General features: G+C 38.7%; 3 protein-coding genes, 1 long non-coding RNA gene and 1 other non-coding gene across 5 annotated transcripts; 4 read left to right on the top strand and 1 right to left on the bottom strand.

Moving 5' to 3' along the window:
• Nucleotides 1-1,285: 1,285 nt before the first annotated feature.
• Nucleotides 1,286-3,118, bottom strand: LOC103844179 (receptor-like protein 20). The gene is made up of 2 exons (XM_033282584.1): nucleotides 1,564-3,118; nucleotides 1,286-1,477 (listed from the first exon to the last, which is right to left on the bottom strand). The coding sequence occupies exons 1-2, from the start codon at nucleotides 2,870-2,872 to the stop codon at nucleotides 1,443-1,445; spliced, it is 1,344 nt and encodes a 447-aa protein (XP_033138475.1). The 5' UTR covers nucleotides 2,873-3,118; the 3' UTR covers nucleotides 1,286-1,442.
• A 1,320-nt stretch (nucleotides 3,119-4,438) lies between these two features.
• Nucleotides 4,439-5,028, top strand: LOC117129183. Its single transcript, XR_004452806.1, has 2 exons — nucleotides 4,439-4,638; nucleotides 4,870-5,028. It is a non-coding gene; the product is annotated as an uncharacterized LOC117129183 (long non-coding RNA).
• A 127-nt stretch (nucleotides 5,029-5,155) lies between these two features.
• On the top strand, nucleotides 5,156-5,608 carry LOC103844180. The gene is made up of 2 exons (XM_009120963.3): nucleotides 5,156-5,421; nucleotides 5,509-5,608. Exons 1-2 carry the CDS (start codon nucleotides 5,156-5,158, stop codon nucleotides 5,606-5,608), a joined length of 366 nt encoding a protein of 121 aa, XP_009119211.1.
• On the top strand, nucleotides 5,606-8,575 carry LOC103844437 (receptor-like protein 54). The gene has a single exon (XM_009121222.3). It carries the CDS (start codon nucleotides 5,954-5,956, stop codon nucleotides 8,390-8,392), a length of 2,439 nt encoding a protein of 812 aa, XP_009119470.2. The 5' UTR covers nucleotides 5,606-5,953; the 3' UTR covers nucleotides 8,393-8,575.
• A 10,959-nt stretch (nucleotides 8,576-19,534) lies between these two features.
• On the top strand, nucleotides 19,535-19,641 carry LOC117129382. The gene has a single exon (XR_004453031.1). It is a non-coding gene; the product is annotated as a small nucleolar RNA R71 (small nucleolar RNA).
• The last annotated feature ends 2,639 nt before the right edge of the window (nucleotides 19,642-22,280 follow it).

Raw genomic sequence — 22,280 nt, 5'->3', positions numbered from 1 at the left:
TATACTTAAATGGCACCCCATACTTGTGTAAGTATACAAATTAATGTTGACAAAGAAGAAACTTTATGAAGTGGACCATCTATGTCTACACCTAATCCCTGAATAAAATGCAAATATATACACGCTCTTAACTTCACATATGGAAGTTTGTGCATCAAACTTCTTATTTCTCATAGTCATACCCTGTCTCTCTCTCTCAAAATAAAAAGAAACATTCTCCAAGTCCTTAGAATATGAATCGGGGTCGTCTTCTTTGTCTCATTGGCTTTCTCTTCTTCCTTGTTGTTTTATCTAAAGCTTCAAGAGTTCACGTTGAAAGACGACGCTTCTCCTCCGAACCTTTATCTAGCCAAGAAAGAGGGTTTATCCCTTCTAAACCTACCCTGCCGGTCGCCAGTGCCGATGAAATCTTACCGGAGAAACGGAAGGTTAAGACGGGATCAAATCCCTTGCACAACAAGCGATGAGAAAAAGTCAGATAATTAGTCTTCTTCCTAAACACTCTTTATCTCTATTTGTTTACTTAACCATAGAGATGTATATCACATATGACATATGTATACCTACTACTACACATATATTAATGTAGGATTTTTTCAATCTTTGTTTATATGTTCATTTATATTCTCAATACTTAGATGTTTATAAGGTGATAGAGCATGAATCGATCAATTTTTGTTTTTTTATAACTTAATCAATCAATACTAAGTTACATAAAACCTTCGGTATTTATTTTCAAGTGAAGAGCAAATGTAATGGCTCTTATTAGCAAAATAAATAAAATAAAATGAAATGTTTCTTTTTCACCTCGCCAAAATTAATTATTCGATTATCTTCTCAAGTTCCGTGTTGTTGACCTAAATGAATAATAATTCAACATTGACTTTGGACACCGTCACACCGACGTCAGAATCAGAGATCTATGAATCTTAAATCTGACTTTTGAAAAGGCGTGACAGATCACCGAGTCTACACAGAAACCAGGTATATCGACAAACATGAATAAAAACAATATGAGATTGGTTTTGCAAATGTATACATGAGTTTGTTTGATTAGTCATTAAGTTCAAAATGAACTAGTCATTCGTTTGATGAATAAAATGATTAGTTTTGATTATTTAAAGTAAACACAGTCTTACAAAGAGTCTGAACTCAAAAGTTGCTACAAACTTGTTGAAAGTGGAATATAGAAAGAGAGAACAAAATTAAAGACTACAAGGATCGAGAATAGCAGCAAGGGGTTATTGGAATTGAGACTATGCATAGTTTTCGAAGCATGGGATGATTGTGTATGTGTTGTTGTTGCTGATACATTTTCCCTGAAGCATCTCTTTCGAAGAGGAAAGCCACATAGATCGATATTCCCTTCAAATGCAGACTCATTTTGCGTTTGAAACTGAGTACCCTGTGGTATTTGGCCAGTGAGATTGTTGTATGACATGTTAATATACGACAAGAAGGAGAGCTTCCCTAACTCCTGCGGAATTGTACCAGAAAGCTGGTTTCTAGATATATCCAGTGACTCGAGATTTGAGAGATTGTCCATAGAAGATGGAATATGACCTGTGAAACCGTTGTTGGATAAGTTGAGGGCAAGCAGCGACTTCAACATACCAATGGATTCTGGAATCTCTCCTACAAATCTGTTTCCGGAGAAATCAACAAGAGAGTAAGAATCTCCGATGTGTTTCACTCGCGGTCTAATGGCTGCACTCCAGTTCACAAAGTAGTTTGGTGGAAGGCTGCCGTCAAACATGTTACCCGCTATGTCAATGATCATCAGTTTTGAAAATGGTAGAGGATGCTGAGGAGAAGATAGAGGACCGTAGAATCTGTTTGATCGTAGGATAAGCGCTATCAGATTCGGCAAATCCTTCAACCAGAAAGGAAACGTGTCATTGATTCGATTTCCCTCCACATCTACAAACTCTAGGCTTTTGCAATGTTCAAGAGATCTTGGAAGCTTCCCATTTATTTGATTGTGGCCGACGTCAAGCACCTTTAGTGAGCTGTTGGAGAATGCGTCGGGAAGGCTTGTAAGGCTGTTGCGACGGAGATTCAACACTGTCACTGATTCACTCAAGCATCTTGGAACCGAACCAGTTAAACTGTTGTTCGAGAGATCAAGGAATAATAGGTTCTTTGGATTGCACAACGAAAGAGGTATCTCTCCTGTGAAATTGTTGTTTGATGCGGCCAAGTACGTCACGGTTGGTGGAACGTTAGGGAAACTATCAAAGGAGTTGCGAGAGAGATTAGTAGCGGTCAAAGAAGGAAGACTCCATACCCATTCGGGCACTTTTCCTTGTAGACTATTGTTAGAAATATCTAGAAAATGAAGTTTGGTTAAAACAGTGGTGTTGCTGATTGAGGAAGGAAGCTCTCCGGTGAAGCGGTTTTGGTGAAGATCCAAGAACTCTAAGTCGGTGAGTCGCCCAAACTCTGCGGGTAGTGAAGAGGAAATGTTGTTGAGAGAGAGATCCAGGTATCTGAGCTGGTGTAGTTTGAAGAGGCTACTGTTAGCGTCGAGAGTGCCGCTGAGACACGCACCACGAAGTTTTAGCTCCGTGACACCACCAGTGTCTTTATCAAACAAGACCCCATCAAAGAAGATGGCGTCACGGGTCCAAGAGTTTGTCACTGATTTGTTGCATGAGAGAGTAAACTCGTTTTTGAAAGCTAGAAGGCTCTCGACTTCGTCAAGACGACGAGAAGGTAGAGAAACAAGAGTAGTAACCAAGAAGCTCAAAGCAAAGAAACAAGAGATGGAGCTAAAACGCACATGCAACGTCATAACTGGAAAAAAATGTGCAAAGTAGAAAAGAGATGAGGGTAAAATGCCTTTGTATATATGAATGGGCTTTGATGCCATGTATTTATAGCCATGGTTTAGGATCTTTTGATACAGCTTGACTTGGAACTTGTGTTAATTAGTCTTCCGTTATGTATCAACCACATTTTTATTCCACGTAGACCGGGGGCCCTATTATACTGGAAAAGTATTTTCTCCTTTATTTGGGTTTAGTTGGACAAGTCTTTTCTTTTTGGATTTAATTGGAAAATTCTTGTTTCTCAAATCATACAATTCAATTGTTTAGAAAAATATTTTCTTTGTTGATCAAAAGTAAAAAAGAAAAGTAAAGTATAATTATTTTAAATAAATAATTATTACGTTGCATATATGACTGAACATGGAAAAGCTCACAGGATATAGCTTCTACGGGTATGAACGGTGACCAAAGAATAATGTATTCTTTAACATTCTTTTAAAAAAATTACTATTCATAAGGAATAATTTTTCTTTCTCATTTCCTACTATTCTTGTTTTTGTAGATAAATAAAAAAATAAAATTATTTCTTGTTAAATATGGATGAAACAACTATTCTTTTTCATTCATGCAATTTAATTCTTCTACGTTCTTTTCCTGCAATTAGCTAGGATCCATGGTTGAAGTAGAGCTCATTTTCTTGGAAAATTTGTAGTAGAGCTGAGAAAAGTGGGCTCACAATTATCTATTGGCTATAATAGTTTCCTACTTTGTATAAGTTTTAAATTTATTTTCAATATATGCTCCTTGGCGTCGGATTCATGTCTGGTGCCATGCGACAGTAGTAAAAAAAGAAACCTTAGCTTATGACAGCAAAAATAAAATAAAGATCAAGGGCATCATCTACTACTATCATAGGCATAATGTAACCATAATAACTTGAGTTTATACGATGAAAGCACTATAATACTTGATTAATATTTTTAATAAATATAAAAAATCTTGTTGTATGATTACTATTTTGTTTATTACTCTCTCCGTTCCTAAAAAGATTCATGTTTTAGAATTTTTATATTTTTGATAAAATATATCAAAATTTAGCTATAAATGTATATTTTGGTAATTTTATACTTCCTATGTTCCTAAATATAAAATGTTTAGGTAAAAAACACTAATATTAAGAAAATCATTGTTTTGTCTAGAAAGTATCATTAAAACTATAAATTAATGTTATTCAACCAATTACAAAATAGATTATAAAATATGATTGATTGCATAGTTTTTAATTAAGTAAAATGTTGACTAGAAAAATGAAAACATCTTATATATTGAAACATCAAAATTCTTTAAAACATCCTACATTTAAGAACGAAGGTAGTATTTTCTATATTTTAAAACTAATAAAATTTTAAGAAATGCAATTAATGTTCTTGAACTTCACAATTTTTCATTATTAGTTGACAAAAATTGAATTAAAAATATAAAATATGTATCTTTTTGAAACAAAAGTTTTCTCTAAAATATGGATCTTTTAGGAACTAAAAAAGTAGTTTATTTACTTATAAGGGTTTTTCTATTATAATATGCACTATTAATTTTTATTGTATAAATTTTTATGGTTCACTTATGATAACCCTAAATGCTCACACAAGCACTATTTTTGTTTGGACTGCGACATATACATTCACGAGAGCTTACACAACTGTCCTGGCTGCGAGAGCATTCACCGTACCAAATCTATTTCCTTGATATGGAAGAATGAGAGAACGTATTCACACGCTAAATATTTTTGTGGAATAAAGGTTACAAATAGTTAGTTACAGTTTTTGAGATCAAGCTATATAACTTTACCCTTTACCATTATTTACAGGTTTTTTTTTTTTTTGTTGAACTGTTAAATTCATTTATCAACAAAAGAAAATATTACAAACTTTTGGTTTTAAACGTTTTAAACCAAAAGAGATGAGGTAAACCAATAGATGAACTCTATGTGGTTAAACAGACACATTTTAGTAAAACCAAAACAAAGTTGCAGAGTTTCTTTACGTGACTTCCATCCATCTCAGCAAGAGTTTCTCACCCTCATCATCATTACTTACAGGTTTCTTGCAGTAACTTGAGAAATTGAGAATACTGTATGTATTAAAATATCGAGATACAAATTGATCCGTAACAAAGTATTCGGAGCTACGTAGTTTAAGCAGTTACAAAAACAAAGTATATTAAACTTGCAAAAATAAAAATTTACTATTATTGCAAACATTTTCGCCTGCGAAATCTCTGTTTTGTTATAAAAACTTTGAAAGAGTCAAAAGGAGTTAAATCTTATCCTATTGTAAAATATTACAACAGTTTCTGAGAACTGTCATTAACCCTTACTTACCACCATGAAGACGAAGCATTCTCCTGGGGAAGATCCGATCATCAGCTTCTGCAAGGCAACATCAGAGTCTCAAGAAACAGCACGCTTCTTCCTCGAAGGATTCAGCTGGGATCTCGATAACGCCGTCTCTGGTTTCCTCCAAGGTCAGCTTCCTCCTGTCAAAAAACAGCCGTTGCAGCGACCTCGATCACGATCTCCTTCGAGGCGGATAGACTCATCTGGCTTGAGATCAAAGCATTATAAGATGGACGCAGATGAAACCTTCAAAACGTTGATCTCTTACACAATAAAATATTTAAAGGTTTGGCCAAATATCGATGTTTATCATCTAATTAACATTGTCATTTTTTGGTACAGTTTGGATGATGATAGAGAGCCTATTGGACTTGCCAAAGAAGCAACTCATGATGAAATATCACATGGAGTAGATTTGGCCTCTATGCCTGATCCTATCTAAAAAAAATAGGAAAACTCTACTCTTGCACTTTCCTCATATTGTCTTAATCACATCTCTTTCTGAATGATATGTTGAAACTGTACCCATTTGTGCCTACCAATTTCATAATAAAATCTTTAGTTTTATGGTTACGTTCACAAAGAAATACTTTAGCTCATACACGTAACAGTGAAGTCTGATTATGATCGTAGAAAATGAGAAACAAATACCATTCAAATATGGAATTGTTCCCAGTGGGTCCTGGTCTTTGTGGAACAAATATGTGGTCATATATACTATAGGGGCTTCAACGATTCTAAGTCAAGCTGTCTGACTAACCCATACCATGGGTTATAAAATAATAGTATGTTAGGCTTCAGAATTCATTCATTAACATTTTCTATTATTCATCTCTCCATGATGACATTGCGTCTGCGTGTTGACTCCATCTCTCGTTTCTTCTGTTGTGTTTTTTCTTTGAGTTTCTTGGTTACTACTCTTGTCTCTCAACCATTCCGTCGTCCCGACCAAGTTGAGACCCTTCTGGCTTTTAAGAACGAGTTTTCGATCTGCAACAATTCAACAACAAGCTCTTGGAGTGAAGACGCTGTCTCATTTGATGGGGTTGTCTTTGATGACGATACCGGTGCAGTGACGGATCTACACCTTGGTGCTGCATGTCTCAGTGGCAATCTCAAGGCTAATAGTAGCCTCTACAGATTCCAACACCTCAGGTACCTTGATCTCTCTTCCAACGATTTTTCCTCCTCATTTCCTGCCGAGTTTGGAAGACTCACAAGCTTAGAGGTCTTGGATCTTCACCATAATCGCTTCACTGGAGAAGTCCCATCCTCAATAAGTAACCTAAGCCGCCTAACATCTTTGGACCTTTCAGTTAACAAACTCACTGGTGGTTTTCCCCTTGTGCACAATCTAACTAAACTTTCTTCTATAAGCCTTTCCTATAATAACTTTTCCGGTACCGTTCCTTCTTATCTATTCACCATGCCTCTGCTTTCATCCCTTGATCTTCGCCAAAACAATTTTGGTGGCCCTCTTGATATTCCAAACTCAACAATTATGTTTGAGAGTTTAGTCCTTGGCAACAATATTTTTAGTGGTGGAATCCTAGAGCCTATCTCTAATCTAGTCAACCTCATATATCTTGACTTGTCTTTTCTCAATATAACCTTCCCAGTCAACTTCACTTTCTTGAAACTCCAATCTCTGGAGAATTTGGATATCTCCGGGAATAGTGTGTCAAGGCTTAATATCAGTTCAGAGAATGCCTTTCCGACAATGCTGATTGAACTGCACTTGTCTAGTTGCAACATCCATGAGTTCCCCAAAGTTTTGAAGACTCTACAAAACTTGCAACATTTAGACATCTCCAACAATAGCCTCAAAGGAAAAGTGCCTGCATGGTTATGGAATCTACCTTCTCTGACTTCAGTGAGACTCTCTCACAACTCCATCAACGGGTTTGAAGGTTCACCAGATGTGCTCCTTAGTTCCCCGCTTCTCGAGTTAGATCTGAGTTCAAACGCCTTCCATGGAGCATTTCCTGTTATCCCACGAAGCATGGAGTTCATTTCTGCTTCGAATAATCATTTCAGCGGAGGCATACCTCGTACACTTTGCGATTCAATATTTCTAAACGTCCTTGATCTATCGAGCAACAGTTTTAGTGGTGCAGTTCCCGGATGCTTGAGTGAATCACTACAAGTCTTGAATCTCAGTAACAACAATCTCGCCGGAGAACTTCCCGACATATTCTATGGAAGTGGCTCACTAACAACAGTTGATGTTGGCCATAATCAAATCAGTGGGGAGCTTCCAAGGTCTCTTAGACAATGCACTGCACTAGAGATTCTGGACGTGGAAAGCAATCTTATCGCTGACACCTTTCCTTTATGGCTGAACGTTTTACCGGTTTTGAAAGTCATTGTGCTAAGATCAAACAGATTCTATGGTCCTATATCTTCTCCTGATCAAGATCATCGGTCATTTCCGCAGTTGCGGATAATTGACATATCTCATAACAAATTCACTGGAAGCTTGCCCCCAAATTACTTTGTAAATTGGAGTGCACCCTTGATGAGTATGCCTGAAGGAGATCACTTCCCAAAGTACATGGTACATCTTGGGTACAAGCTACCAAATTACTTTATGAGGCCTGAAGGTGCACGCAGGAATACTTACTTACTGGACATTGGGTGGCCTTCGTATTTTTCCATGCATCTGAGAAACAAAGGATTAAACACGGAGTTCGAAAAGATCCTAGAGACATATACATTCATTGACTTCTCTGGGAATCGTCTTGGAGGGCATATTCCAAAATCCATAGGTCTCTTGAAGTCGTTGATTGTGTTGGACTTGTCTAACAACAATTTCACAGGCCATATTCCATCTTCTTTGGCCAGCCTCACACAACTCGAGTCGTTGGACTTATCTCGAAACCAACTTTCTGGAATAATTCCTCAAGAGCTAAGGGTCCTCACGTTCTTGGGGTATATTAATATGTCACATAACAAACTCACTGGCCAAATACCTCAGAGTCCACAGATTGAAGGGCAAGCTAGATCCTCCTTTGAAGGGAATATTGATCTTTGTGGTCGTCCCCTTAAAGAGTCTTGCTCCGTGGAAAATGAAGCACCATCGCCGAAACTACCAAAGCAAGAACATATGTTGAACTGGAAAGCAGTGGCAATAGGTTATGGACCCGGAGTTTTGTTTGGAATAGCAATGGGACATGTTATTTATTCATACAAACCAGTGTTGTTCTTCAAATTGTTTCGTTTATGATACGATGCATTTGCGTTCTGTTTGTTGAAATATATGTAAGGATCCTCGTTGTCGGTTCCCATATATGTGTTAATTAAGTAACCATCTTGTGCTTCCTTTTGTTATTTCTCTTTCTTTGTGCCACTCTTGATTGAAGGAGTTTGTAGCTACTCTATGAATTAATTCTTTGTGAGATTTCATATAGTTGACAATCATTAAACAATTAACAAGAATGGCTAAACCGAAGACCGTATCTGAATCCTCGAGATCTGAACTGTGAATCCCGTAGATGATATAGAAACTGAGCTTGAGGAAAAGAAGATACCTACATAAGTGATGAATGTACGCCAACTAAGTTGAGATATTAACCCCCACTAAGTTGAAATGTTCTTACACTTTATATCATTTTTTTATTTCTTCCACCTAATAATCTAACACATATTTAATTTTAATATTTTACAATATATTTAAAAAATAATAATGTTATATCAATTATCTCTATTTTATCAAGAACTTCTTTTAATGAAACAAATTATGATATTTGAAAAAACATACTAAAATAATTGATAGTTAAGATTTATATATTCCAAATTAAGTAACCTTTATTATTAGATGTATTTATTTAAAAAATGTTAAAGATATAAAAAACCTTTTAAAAATTAATTAAAATAAAATTAAAATAAAATTATATGGCTAAATCAGATGAAATAAATCTCTATTTATAAAGTACAAAATGATGAATTTTGATATAAACATTTAAATAAATTTTGAATCACTAATAAAGTGACAAATCACTTTTGTGGGTCTTATTTTATAATTTTCAACTGGTTGAAAATTCCCCGCTACCACCCTCAAACGCAGCTTTTGCGGTTGGTAGCGGTTGTCGGCGGTTTGCAACAATCACTCAAATCGCTCTAAACTGCTTCAAACCCTATGAATCTCATAAATTTAAAAGTTGACTTCAGCTAGCGTTTGCGGTTGCGGGCGGTTGCGGGAGGGTAAATTTTTTTCTTTTTTTTAAAACAATATATACACAAAAGTAAAAAAAATTAATAAAAAATTTAAAATTGAAATTATGAAAATATTAAAATAAATATATCTATTATATTTTAATTAATATTATAAAATTTATAATAAAAAAAATTTCAATAAATTTTCAAAAATTAAAATTATAACTTTCTAGAGCTTGACTGGTTTTCCCCGCTACCACCCGCAAACGCAGCTTTTGCGGTTGGTAGCGGTTGACAGCGTTTCAAAACAATCATACAAACCGCTAAAAATCGCTTCAAACCGCTTCAAACCGCTCCGAACCTCTAAAAATCAAAAGCTGGTTCCAGCTAGCGTTTGCGGTTGCGGGCGGTTGCGGGAGGATAATTTTTTTTTCTTTTTTTTTTTAAAACCATATAAATACAAAAATAAAAATATTCAATAAATTTTTTAAAATGGAATTATAAAAATACTAAAATATATCTACTATATTTTAATTAATATTATAAAATTTTAAAACAAAAATATTTTCTATAATTTTAAAATTTAAAACTATAACTTTGAAAATATAATTTACATATTTATTATAATATTATGATTTTTGATATTTTTATAATTATATAAAATATAAATATTGTTAATTTATTATTTAACTGCTGCTGTATTTGGTAGTTAACCAGTCATAAGTATCCCGCAAACGCACTAATTTCTAACCACAGAATCAGTCGTACAAATCTCTTAAAACCGCTAGAAACCGCAACCACCTGCATCCGCAAACGCCCGCAGCCGCAACCGCAACCGCTGCGTTTGAACCAGTCAGGCCCTAAATAGAAATTTTATATTTATTATAATTTTATGATGTTTGATATTTTTATAATTATATTAAATGTAAATATTGTTAATTTATTATTTGACTATTACCGCATTTAGTAGTTAACTAGTCATAAGTCACCCGCAAACGCACCAATTTTTAACCGCAATACCAGTCGTAGAAATCTCTTAAAACCGCTAGAAACCGCAACCGCCCACATCCACAAACTCCCGCAACCGCAACCGCAACCGCTGCGTTTAAACCAGTCATACCCATAATCCGCATACTATTTTCTGCCTTTTCAACTGGTCTTATTTTCTAGTTTTCAACTGGTTGAAAATTCAATAGCAATTAATCCACATAATATTTACGACTAATAAAAAGCATTTAGCAGTTGAAACTAGTCGTAGACGTGAAATTCACGTCCAGTTATAATTGATGATCCTTGGTGGAAAAATATGTGGCCCTTACAAAGTGACACTACAAGAAAACATCGGTATTCTGACGGACGTTCCGACGGAAAATGAATTCCTCGGAATATACCGAGGCATTTCCGAGGCAATTCCGAGGAAACACAAAATTTTGCTTCCTCGGAATTCCGTCGGAATATTCCGACGGAATTCCGAGGAAAATTCATTTCGTCGGAATATTCCGACGGAATACCGAGGAAACTAGTGTTCCTCGGAAAAAACCGATGAATTCCGAGGAAATATTATAGACGTTAGAGAGCCGTTGGAGAGCCGTTGGGGGATTTTAAAAATTCCGAGGAAATTCCGACGAACTAGCCGTTTGCATCGGAATTCCGTCGGAATTTCCTCGGACCGTCGGCAGGATTTCAACTATAAATACAAGCACCCCTCTTCCTCTTCATTCACACCATATCTTCATCCTCCCTCTCACTTTCTTTACACACGAATTTGATTAATAAAAAACATGTCTTCTTCAAATTATTTTCGTTCTTGGATCGATCGACCTCATTTGGATCCGAACACGAGATTGCTTACGGAAGAATACCAACAAGGTATAACCGAATTCATGGGGTTAGTTCACCGACAACCGGAAGCAAAAATAGGTATGTTAAGATGTCCTTGCTCTAATTGTAAAAATAAAAAAGTTATTAAAGAATGGGATGTTTGGACTCATTTATATTTGAGTGGGTTTACACGAAGTTACAAAATTTGGTATCATCATGGAGAAACTGATTATGAACTTGGTAGTACTAGCGAACCTCAGCCAGCGGTTAGATTAGAAGATCCAATTAGAACGGATGTAGATTACGGTGTAGGTACTGAGCAGATGGTAAATGATCATTTTAGAGGGGAAGATTTACCCAATGCCGAAGCTAGGAGATTTTATGATATGTTGGATGCTGGAAAGCAACCATTGTACGAAGGTTGCAGAGATGGTCATTCAGCTTTATCATCTGCTACAAGATTGATGGGCATTAAGACGGATTATAATTTGGCTGAAGACTGTGTGGATGCGATTGCTGATTATGTAAAAGGTATTCTACCCGAAGATAATGTAGCTCCTGGCTCATACTACGAGGTTCAGAAACTCGTAGCTGGTCTTGGTTTATCGTATCAGGTAATAGATGTATGCAGAGACAACTGCATGATTTATTGGAGGGCGGATGAACAGCGGGTTTCATGCAAATTTTGTGGGAAGCCTCGTTATAAAGATACGAGTGGAAGAGTTCCAGTACCATATAAAAGGATGTGGTATTTGCCTTTGACGGAAAGGTTGCAGAGGCTGTATCTGTCTGAACGCACAGCGCAACCAATGAGATGGCATGCGGAGCACTCAACAGATGGTGAGATCAGACATCCTTCAGATGCAAAAGCGTGGAAGCATTTCCAATCAAAGTATCCCGACTTTGCGTATGAGAGAAGAAATGTCTACCTTGGATTATGTACTGATGGTTTCAGCCCGTTTGGCAAGAGTGGAAGACAGTATTCTCTATGGCCAGTCATTCTTACACCATACAACCTACCCCCAAACTTGTGCTTGCGACGAGAGTTTTTGTTTCTCTCGATTCTCGTTCCCGGACCAGAGCATCCTAAGAGATCACTTGATGTGTTTCTTCAGCCACTAATATATGAGTTGCAACAACTATGGGCTCAAGGTGCTGAAACATACGATGTTTCGTGTAAAGAAAACTTTCAAATGCGGACAGTACTAATGTGGACAATAAGTGATTTTCCAGCATATGGTATGTTATCTGGATGGACAACGCATGGAAGGCTATCATGTCCATATTGTCAAGATAACACTGATGCTTTCCAACTAAAACACGGAAGGAAAACGTGTTGGTTTGACTGTCACAGGAGATTTCTACCACCAGATCATCCATATCGTAGAAGTAGGAATTTGTTTACGAAGAACAAGAGGGTGTTTGACAGTCCACCTCCGGAAATTCGTGGGAAAGATTTGAAGACACAACTTAGAGATTTTGGTGCAGAAAGGACGCCAGACGTCGGTGGACATGAGCGTTTTCCGGTAGATGGTGTTGGAAACCTACATAACTGGCACAAAAAAAGTATTTTTTGGGATCTGCCATACTGGGAGGATCATCTACTAAGGCATAATTTAGATGTCATGCATATTGAGAAGAACTTTTTTGACAATCTCATGAACACGATCCTTAATGTTCAAGGTAAAACAAAGGATAATTTGAAGTCAAGACTCGATTTAGTCGATATATGTGATCGTTCAGAACTTCATGTTGATGAGAGTGGTAGGGCTCCTTTTCCCATATACCGACTTGATGCAGCGGGAAAGGATGCGTTCTTTGACTGGATTTCAAACGATGTGGAATTTCCAGACGGTTACGCATCTAATTTGCGTAACTGTATCGACAGAAAGGAAGGAAAGTTTACTGGCTTGAAAAGCCATGATTGCCATGTAATGATGCAGCGCCTCCTTCCGTTTGCCTTCAAGGAACTATTACCACGAAATGTTCATGAAGCAATTGCAGGGATAAGTGGTTTCTTCCGCGATTTATGCACAAGATCAGTGACTCTTGAAGGTATTGAAAATTTGAAGACTAACATAGCTGTGATTCAGTGCAACCTTGAGAAGATATTTCCTCCCTCATTTTTTGATGTTATGGAGCATCTTGTTATTCACCTGGTAAGAGAATTGGAACTTGGTGGTCCTGTGCAGTATAGATGGATGTATCTGTATGAGCGGTATATGTTCCATTTGAAGAAGATGGTAAAAAATTTAAGTAGGGTGGAAGGGTCTATAGTCGCACAGATGATCAATGAAGAAACTTCAAACTTTGCCGAGTACTACTTTCCAGCAGAAGTTCAGACCAAAAACAGAAGACCTGCTCGGCATGATGATAGAGGCGAACGGGCAACATATCATTGGAAGGTTCCAGACATTTTCACAGACGTTGGACGACTTAGCGGAAAACCAAAGGACCGTCGACTTACTGATCAGGAGCGCAGTCATTTGCAAACATATTTACTCACCAACTGCGAAGATGTTCTTCAATATGAAAGGATTTTCATGGCAGAAAAGCGGTTTGAATATAGATACGCCACAGAGGACGAACTAGAAGAAATGAAGCAGAGAGAATTTGGTGGATGGATGTTTACTTATGTGAGTGATGGTTTGGCAAGAGGTGAAACATTTGACGATTGGATACGCGAGATGGTCGTTGGACCAAACTTTGTTGTGTAGTCATATCCGAGATTTTGTACTCGAGGATATGCATTCACAACTCAGAAGAGGAGACGTTCGAGTACGACTTACGATGCTGGTGTTTGTTCTGCATCAGGAGATGATGTATACTACGGACACATAAATGAGATTTTGGAAATCAAGTATTTGGGCATGGTTGGATTGCGCTGTACTGTTTTCTATTGTGACTGGCACGACAACACTCCAGATCGAGGTGTGAGAACAGATGCATTTGGTGTTACATCAGTAAATTCAAGACGGAAGCTGCAATATTATGATCCTTTCATTCTTGCTTCTCAGGCCGATCAGGTTTGTTATATCAAGTACCCCCGGGTAAGGAACAGAGATGATCCATGGGTTACTGTTAAACTATTTTCTATATTTATTAGACATTTTAAATATTATTAAAACTTATTTTTGTAATTATTAAACTAATTTCTATATTTATTATATTTTTGTGCTTAAAAACTATTTTTAAACTATTTCAGCAAGAATTCAACTGGAATGCCGATGATACGCTCTCTATCTATCACCATTTTGTCCATAAAGTTATGGACAACTATGGGAAGCAGATGTACGAGTGGAAGAAGAAGTGGGAAGTAAACAAGGTAGTTTTTAATTTATTAACAATTTTTAATTTATTAAACTATTTTTAAAATTATTAAACTTTTTTTTTTTAAATTAAAAGGTCCCAAAGTCGATGAACGACACGGTCTGGAAGGAGTTGTGTGCGCATTGGGATAAAGAAGAGACGAAAGAAACTTCTTCCACCAATGATGTTAGGAGTTTTCAAGGCTCCTAAGACAAATGTTGTAGTATAGAAGATTGTCGAACCAGTTCTGAGGGATATCAAAGCACTGAGAATGCAAGTACTCACTTAATCTAAGTGCAACCAATGATTTAGAAGGGTTTTAAACTATGACTAAAACTAGAAAGCAATAACAGAATGATACTTTCTTGACTAAAGGAAAAGAGAACTCATGGGTATAGGGATTAGACCTTGGGTGATCAAGTATCGAACTAAGGATGGCAAATGATCAATCAAACAATCAACCTTAAGCCTAGACACAATTCTAAGCAAGCTCTATGTCTAGATGAATGCTCATTTGCTAACATATCTCAAACATCAAATGTCTTTGGTTGAATAATATGAAAGCAATCATTACTAACAAGTCTATTAGCTATCTTAGTACCTTTAACAACAAATGTCTTTGGCAAAGTATACTAAAAGCCTAGGAGAGTTGTCTCGGGCATTTCATCGAACACCTTTCGGGTGAGAAATGCCTAAGGATCAACAACTGAGTGGCCAACTCAGAAGATGCATTATGATTACTCTACTAGCAAGGAAATATGAATGATCTACACCAAAACATCCTAACTCTAACCTAATCACCCTTAATCTCCCTAACCCATGAATTCCAAAGGTGATTACTCACTAATCTCCATGATTCCTCTTAAACCCATATTGGATTTCAGATTAACCATGTAGAGAAATAGATAAGAAATCAACAAGAACACAAGAACATAACAAATCAAAACCCAAGAGATGAACTTCTCAAGAGAGTTCTTGTGTCTTTCTCAATAGATCCAAGATAAAAGATAATCTGCCACTGGTGGCTACAAAAGATGTTTAAAACATAGGTTTTTCCAAGTGCAAAACGTGCATAATGAAATGACCAAAAGGCCCTTAAGTAAAATAGAAATCGAGCAGATAATAGGCGCGGAGCGACCTCGGCTCGTCGCTCCGACAAGTCGCTCCAGGCTTCGGGAGCGACCTCGCTGGGTCGCTGCGAGAGGTCGCTCCGAGAGCGATTTCTTGTCTCCGGGAACCAAGATGGCGAGCGACTTCTCCCTGTCGCTCTGGACAGGTCGCTCCAAGCTTCGGGAGCGACCTCGCTGGGTCGCTGCGAGAGGTCGCTCCGAGAGCGAGTTGTGTGTCTCCGGACGTGAAAACGCGAGCGACTTTGTGCAGTCGCTCCAACGGGTCGCTCTGGATCGGGAGCGACTTTGGTAGGTCGCTCTGAGAGGTCGCTCCAGGGTCATCTAAGACTGTTCGGAGTAATGAGAACGCGAGCGACTTCATGGCGTCGCTTTAGGAAGGTCGCTCTGAGAAGTGGGACACAGCGACTTCGTGATGTCGCTCCGGGAGGTCGCTCCCATGCTCGGTTCGTTCAATGGTCACCTTTTCACCTCTTTTGAGCTCCAAATAGCCTCATGTGGTATTCCAGTACCTAATAGAGACTCATGTATGCAAAATGCAACCTAAACATGTCTGAAACCTAATCTATATGATGAAAATGCTCATGGATGAATGGATAAAACAATGCAAATATGCAAGATATCAACTCCCCCAAACTTGTTCTTTTACTTGTCCACAAGTGAACTTTCTAGAACTCATAGGGAGAGAGGTTGAAGGAGGGAGCACATAGCCAAAAGAAACACAACTAGCACACTCTCTTATTACACTCTAGCTTCTCTAGGCCTATCTTAACTCTTTTTGTTCTTACACTCATCATCAAGCATCCACACATTCAAATCAACCAACTCTCACATTCATTAAGCACAAAACATCAGGTGAATTCTTGCAAATGGTCAGTTGGTCCAAGTCATTTGGTTGGGTAAGGGAAGGCTTTTATTCAAGTGATTCAAGAGATTCAAAACATATGATCTTTAAGGTGGTTTACTCTCGAAACAAGTAGCCTTGACATTGCACATAATATATCTAAGAAAGGGATCAACTCATGCATACAATGCTCAATCTCCATTGTTCTACCCTTTTCCCAAACAAACAACTACACAATCATTTCCCAATGTCAAACCCAACTCACATCTCTCACCAAAAGATCCTAAGAACATCAACTCTTTCTCTTTGAAATCTACAAGGGATTTTTCACAACCTCAAAACATTTCTTAGCTCTTAACAACTTTGCTAGCCCCCTTTTTCTTTTCTTTTTCTTTTTTTTTCTTTTCTCTTTTTTTTTTCGTTTTTCTTTTTTTTTTTTTTTTTTTTTTTTTTTTTTAGGCTGGGGGCCAAGACTTTTCAAAACTTGAGCTAGAGGCTTCTCTACTTATCCCAATAAAACAATTCACTTAAGCACAAAGAGTCTATTCTTTTCCTTTTCATTCCTCCCAAATCATAATCACAACACTCACCCCCCACCTATAGCTAGACAATAGAGTGCCCAATCTAGCAAGAATGAAGATCAAGCATTGTCGTTCCCGATACTCTCAACATTATGCACATGTAAGACTTTCCGAAAAAGGCCTCACTCATCAAACAATGAAAGCTTAAAAGGAGGGAAGGGTTTTGGGAGTGGTCTACCACTAGAGTTTGTCAAAATAAGATTGGCATAAAGGATGTGACAACTCAAGTGTGTATAGCCATGACTCAGTACACAAGGGACCATGAGCAAGAGGCATTAAGTTCGTTCAGTTCAAATAAGGTTGTAGTTGGCTTCAAAGACTGAGTTTCAGCAATCAACAAGTTTCAGGAAGAGTTTTCAAGTCTCGGAACATACAAGTCTTTTTGAGAGGTGCAAAAGCTACTCAGGTGCAACGTAGTGTTCTTTACAAGGCATTTAAAATCATTGCTCCCAATGCAAGTGAATGCAACCTATATGCTCTAGACTCTCCTAGAAATGCAAATGATGCAAACTAAATGATTGTTTTTTTTTTTTTTTTTTAATATGCAAATAGGTATGCAATGCATGACTCAATGAAACAACATCAAAGCAAACATCATCAAATACTTGGTACCTCCCCCAAACTTGAGTTACACAGTCTCTGTGTTGTCAAGTAGAGAGAGATACCGAAAAGAAGACTAATATGCAAAAATGAAATGGTATATACAAGGGAGTGTGGTGGTTTACCTTCTATAGGGAATGAGTAGAGGGAGATGCTCCCTCCTCGTCGTCCTCAGGTGGTAACTCTTCAAGATGCTCATCAGCAGGAGTGGCCATCTCTTCAATGTAGAAGGCTTGCCCGAACACAGTTGGTTTCCTCATTTTCTCCTTGAATGTCAAAGTGGAGGATGTTCTCTTTACCCAAATGGAGATCAATCGTGCCTTCCTTCACATTAACAATAGCTCCTGCTGTAGCTAAGAATGGCCTTCCTAGAATCAATGGGTCTTGAGCCTCCTCACCCATCTCAAGCACCACAAAATCTGTAGGTATCTCATACCTTCCAATCTTCACAGGGAGGTCCTCTAAGATGCCCACAGGGTACTTCACTGAACGATCAGCTAACACCAGAGAGAGTCTACACTTCTTGTACTGAGTGAATCCAAGCTTCTTTGCAACAGACAAAGGCATCAAGCTGACACTAGCTCCCAAATCGCAGAGACTTTTCTCAAATACCATAGGTCCAAGAGCACAAGGTAGTGTGAAGCTTCCTGGATCCTCTAATTTCTCTGGAACATCAAGCCTCTGGATGATGGCATTGCACTCATGGGTAAGAATCATCATGCTTTCCATCTCCTTCTTCTTTGCAGCTACAACATCTTTCAGGAAATTGTTGTATTGAGGAATCAACATGAAAGCATCGATGATGGGCATTGCAACCTGAGCTTCACTCATTTGCTTCTCAAACAGAGCTTTGTATTTCTCTAGCAGCTGCTTCTTGAATCTACCAGGGAATGGAAGTTTGGGTTCATAGGGAGGAGGAACAAAAGAACTTTCACTTGCTGGAGTAACAACTTCACCATCCTTTACTGTCTTCTTCTCCTCTCCAACCTTTCCTTTACCTTTGGCTTCCACTATCTTCTCCAAGATCTCGTCATTGATCTTCTCATCAACAATCACCACTTCATCATCTATGTTGATGGCAACCCCCTCACCTAATTTCTCAGCATCCTTGGTGAGGGTTCTAGGAGGTAACTGCTTACCACTCCTAAGGGTGATAGCTTTGGCCTCCTTGGGATTTTGGTCAGACTTTCCAGGTAGAGATCCTTGCTGGCGATTCTGGTGAGTGTTCATGGAAGCAAATTGATTCTCTAAATTCCTGACTGTAGAAGCAAGGTGTGAGAATTTGTTGTTGAGCTCATTGTAGCTCCCATCAATCTTGGAATGAAGGTTCTTCAACTCATAACCAACTTGCTTCTCACTTCTAGTCTGAGACTCCAAGATTTGCTTCAGTAAGGTATCAGTGCTGCTCTCTTGAGGAGCAGAGGAACCAGACGAGGGGTTTTGCTGAGGCTGATAGCTGCCTTGCTGGTTGTTTCTTGGCGGATAGCCACTCTGTTGGTTGTTTGGATAGGATTTCTGTTGGTAGTTGTTGTACTGAAAGTTGGGCTCCTTTTTGTACCAGCTACCATTGTTGTTGATGAAACACAACTCCTCTTGACCTTCCAAACCTCAACCTCATTGACAGCAAGTGGATCTTCCTGCTTGGAGTTACCAACAAACTTCAGCTGCTCTTGGGTTGCTTTTTCAGCAATGAGTAGGTCGATCTTGTCTTCCAAAGCTTTGATCTCTTTCCTCGTCTGCTTATCATCTGTTCTACTGCCTCTGTCGTGGTCTCCACTGTAGACTGCATCACTCTTTACCATGTTGTCAACCAGTCTTCTGCATCCTCCTCAGTTCTCCCCAAGAAGAACCCATTGCTAGCTGTATCCAGTCTGGCTCTGTACTTAGGAAGAGCACCACGGTAGAATGTGCTCAGCAAGCTCTCCTTAGAAAAGCCATGGTGTGGGCATTGAGCTTGGTAGCCCTTGAATCTCTCCCAGGCTTCACTGAAGCCTTCCAAGTTCTTCTGTTGAAAGCTGGAAATCTCGTTTCTCAGCTTAGCAGTTCTTGAAGTAGAGAAGAACTTCTCCAAGAATGCTTTCTTGCAGTCATCCCAAGTAGTGATGGAGTCACTGGGTAGAGACTTCTCCCACTGACGTGCCTTATCCCCCAAAGAGAAAGGGAATAGCTTGAGCTTTAAGGCATCTTCGGACACACCATTGGTTTTTGACAACCCACAGTAGCTGTCGAACCTGTCCAAGTGATCAAATGGATCCTCTAGAGCCAAGCCATGATACTTGTTGTTCTCGATCACGTTGAGGAGTCCTGATTTGATCTCAAAGTTGTTGGCTGCCACAGCGGGTGCTCGGATTCCCAATCTATGACCATGAATGTTGGGGCGGTCGTAAGTGCCAATGGGTCGAGCTGCTCGCTGTTGGTTTTGAGGTATGTCTCCCATATCAGTACTCAATCTCTGCAAGTGAGCCTGTTGCTCTTCTTCTCTTCTATTTCTAGCACACTCTCTCTCTAAAGCTCTGATGTCTGCAGCTATTGGAACTAGGTTTGATGGACCCCTGCTCCTCAAGTTCATACACCTGTAGATTAAAGGGAGGTGAAGAAAGAGAATCAGTAACAAAAAAAAATAAAAATGACTTAGTCTCAAGCAAGTGACTAAATCTCAATGTTCAAATCTACTCAGAATTTGGCAACGGCGCCAATTTGATGTTAGGAGTTTTCAAGGCTCCTAAGACAAATGTTGTAGTATAGAAGATTGTCGAACCAGTTCTGAGGGATATCAAAGCACTGAGAATGCAAGTACTCACTTAATCTAAGTGCAACCAATGATTTAGATGGGTTTTAAACTATGACTAAAACTAGAAAGCAATAACAGAATGATACTTTCTTGACTAAAGGAAAAGAGAACTCATGGGTATAGGGATTAGACCTTGGGTGATCAAGTATCGAACTAAGGATGGCAAATGATCAATCAAACTATCAACCTTAAGCCTAGACACAATTCTAAGCAAGCTCTATGTCTAGATGAATGCTCATTTGCTAACATATCTCAAACATCAAATGTCTTTGGTTGAATAATATGAAAGCAATCATTACTAACAAGTCTATTAGCTATCTTAGTACCTTTAACAACAAATGTCTTTGGCAAAGTATACTAAAAGCCTAGGAGAGTTGTCTCGGGCATTTCATCGAACACCTTTCGGGTGAGAAATGCCTAAGGATCAACAACTGAGTGGCCAACTCAGAAGATGCATTATGATTACTCTACTAGCAAGGAAATATGAATGATCTACACTAAAACATCCTAACTCTAACCTAATCACCCTTAATCTCCCTAACCCATGAATTCCAAAGGTGATTACTCACTAATCTCCATGATTCCTCTTAAACCCATATTGGATTTCAGATTAACCATGTAGAGAAATAGATAAGAAATCAACAAGAACACAAGAACATAACAAATCAAAACCAAGAGATGAACTTCTCAAGAGAGTTCTTGTGTCTTTCTCAATAGATCCAAGATAAAAGATAATCTGCCACTGGTGGCTACAAAAGATGTTTAAAACATAGGTTTTTCCAAGTGCAAAACGTGCATAATGAAATGACCAAAAGGCCCTTAAGTAAAATAGAAATCGAGCAGATAATAGGCGCGGAGCGACCTCGGCTCGTCGCTCCGACAAGTCGCTCCAGGCTTCGGGAGCGACCTCGCTGGGTCGCTGCGAGAGGTCGCTCCGAGAGCGATTTCTTGTCTCCGGGAACCAAGATGGCGAGCGACTTCTCCCTGTCGCTCTGGACAGGTCGCTCCAAGCTTCGGGAGCGACCTCGCTGGGTCGCTGCGAGAGGTCGCTCCGAGAGCGAGTTGTGTGTCTCCGGAAGTGAAAACGCGAGCGACTTTGTGCAGTCGCTCCAACGGGTCGCTCTGGATCGGGAGCGACTTTGGTAGGTCGCTCTGAGAAGTCGCTCCAGGGTCATCTAAGACTGTTCGGAGTAATGAGAACGCGAGCGACTTCATGGCGTCGCTTTAGGAAGGTCGCTCTGAGAAGTGGGACACAGCGACTTCGTGATGTCGCTCCGGGAGGTCGCTCCCATGCTCGGTTCGTTCAATGGTCACCTTTTCACCTCTTTTGAGCTCCAAATAGCCTCATGTGGTATTCCAGTACCTAATAGAGACTCATGTATGCAAAATGCAACCTAAACATGTCTGAAACCTAATCTATATGATGAAAATGCTCATGGATGAATGGATAAAACAATGCAAATATGCAAGATATCAACCAACTCCAACAACCGCAGGAGCGACCGTAAAGGAAAGGGCATCTACAAGCATAACTTGGGTGCTCAATCTATTGCCACTCTGGCGGATCGCATGGTAAGCTCAACCGCTTTTTCTTCAATTATTTAAGTTTCAGAATTTTATTTTTTTGCATTTTCAAATTTCTAATGTTTGTCTAATTTATTTTTTTTCAAGGCGGAAGAAAATGAAGGCCACCCAGTTGATGATCTCGCCTTTATGAAAAGGGCGTATACCAACAAGAAGACCGGCCAGATTGATGATGGTCTTGTGAGGGACGTGGTCGACCTGGTCCAAACTCAGGTGTATGACGAAGTGTCTCAGCTTCAAACCGATGATGACGATTCGGCGGCCTCGACCAACTTGTCTCGGGTTCGAATCAACGAAATCGT

Source organism: Brassica rapa, chromosome A10, assembly GCF_000309985.2.
Source record: "Brassica rapa cultivar Chiifu-401-42 chromosome A10, CAAS_Brap_v3.01, whole genome shotgun sequence".
Lineage (NCBI taxonomy): Eukaryota > Viridiplantae > Streptophyta > Magnoliopsida > Brassicales > Brassicaceae > Brassica > Brassica rapa.
The sequence above is the reverse complement of the archived record's forward strand: the minus strand, read 5'-3'. Positions and strand labels throughout refer to the sequence as shown.

Excerpts from the sequence above, each read along its gene's own strand:
- LOC103844179 (XM_033282584.1), bottom strand. The coding sequence starts at position 2,872 with ATGGCATCAAAGCCCATTCATATATACAAAGGCATTTTACCCTCATCT. Across the intron at positions 1,478-1,563 it reads ATCCAACAACGGTTTCACAG|GAGTTAGGGAAGCTCTCCTT; the intron begins GTCATATTCCAT and ends ACAATTCCGCAG.
- LOC103844180 (XM_009120963.3), top strand. The coding sequence starts at position 5,156 with ATGAAGACGAAGCATTCTCCTGGGGAAGATCCGATCATCAGCTTCTGC. Across the intron at positions 5,422-5,508 it reads GCAGATGAAACCTTCAAAAC|TTTGGATGATGATAGAGAGC; the intron begins GTTGATCTCTTA and ends TTTTTGGTACAG.
- LOC103844437 (XM_009121222.3), top strand. The coding sequence starts at position 5,954 with ATGTTAGGCTTCAGAATTCATTCATTAACATTTTCTATTATTCATCTC.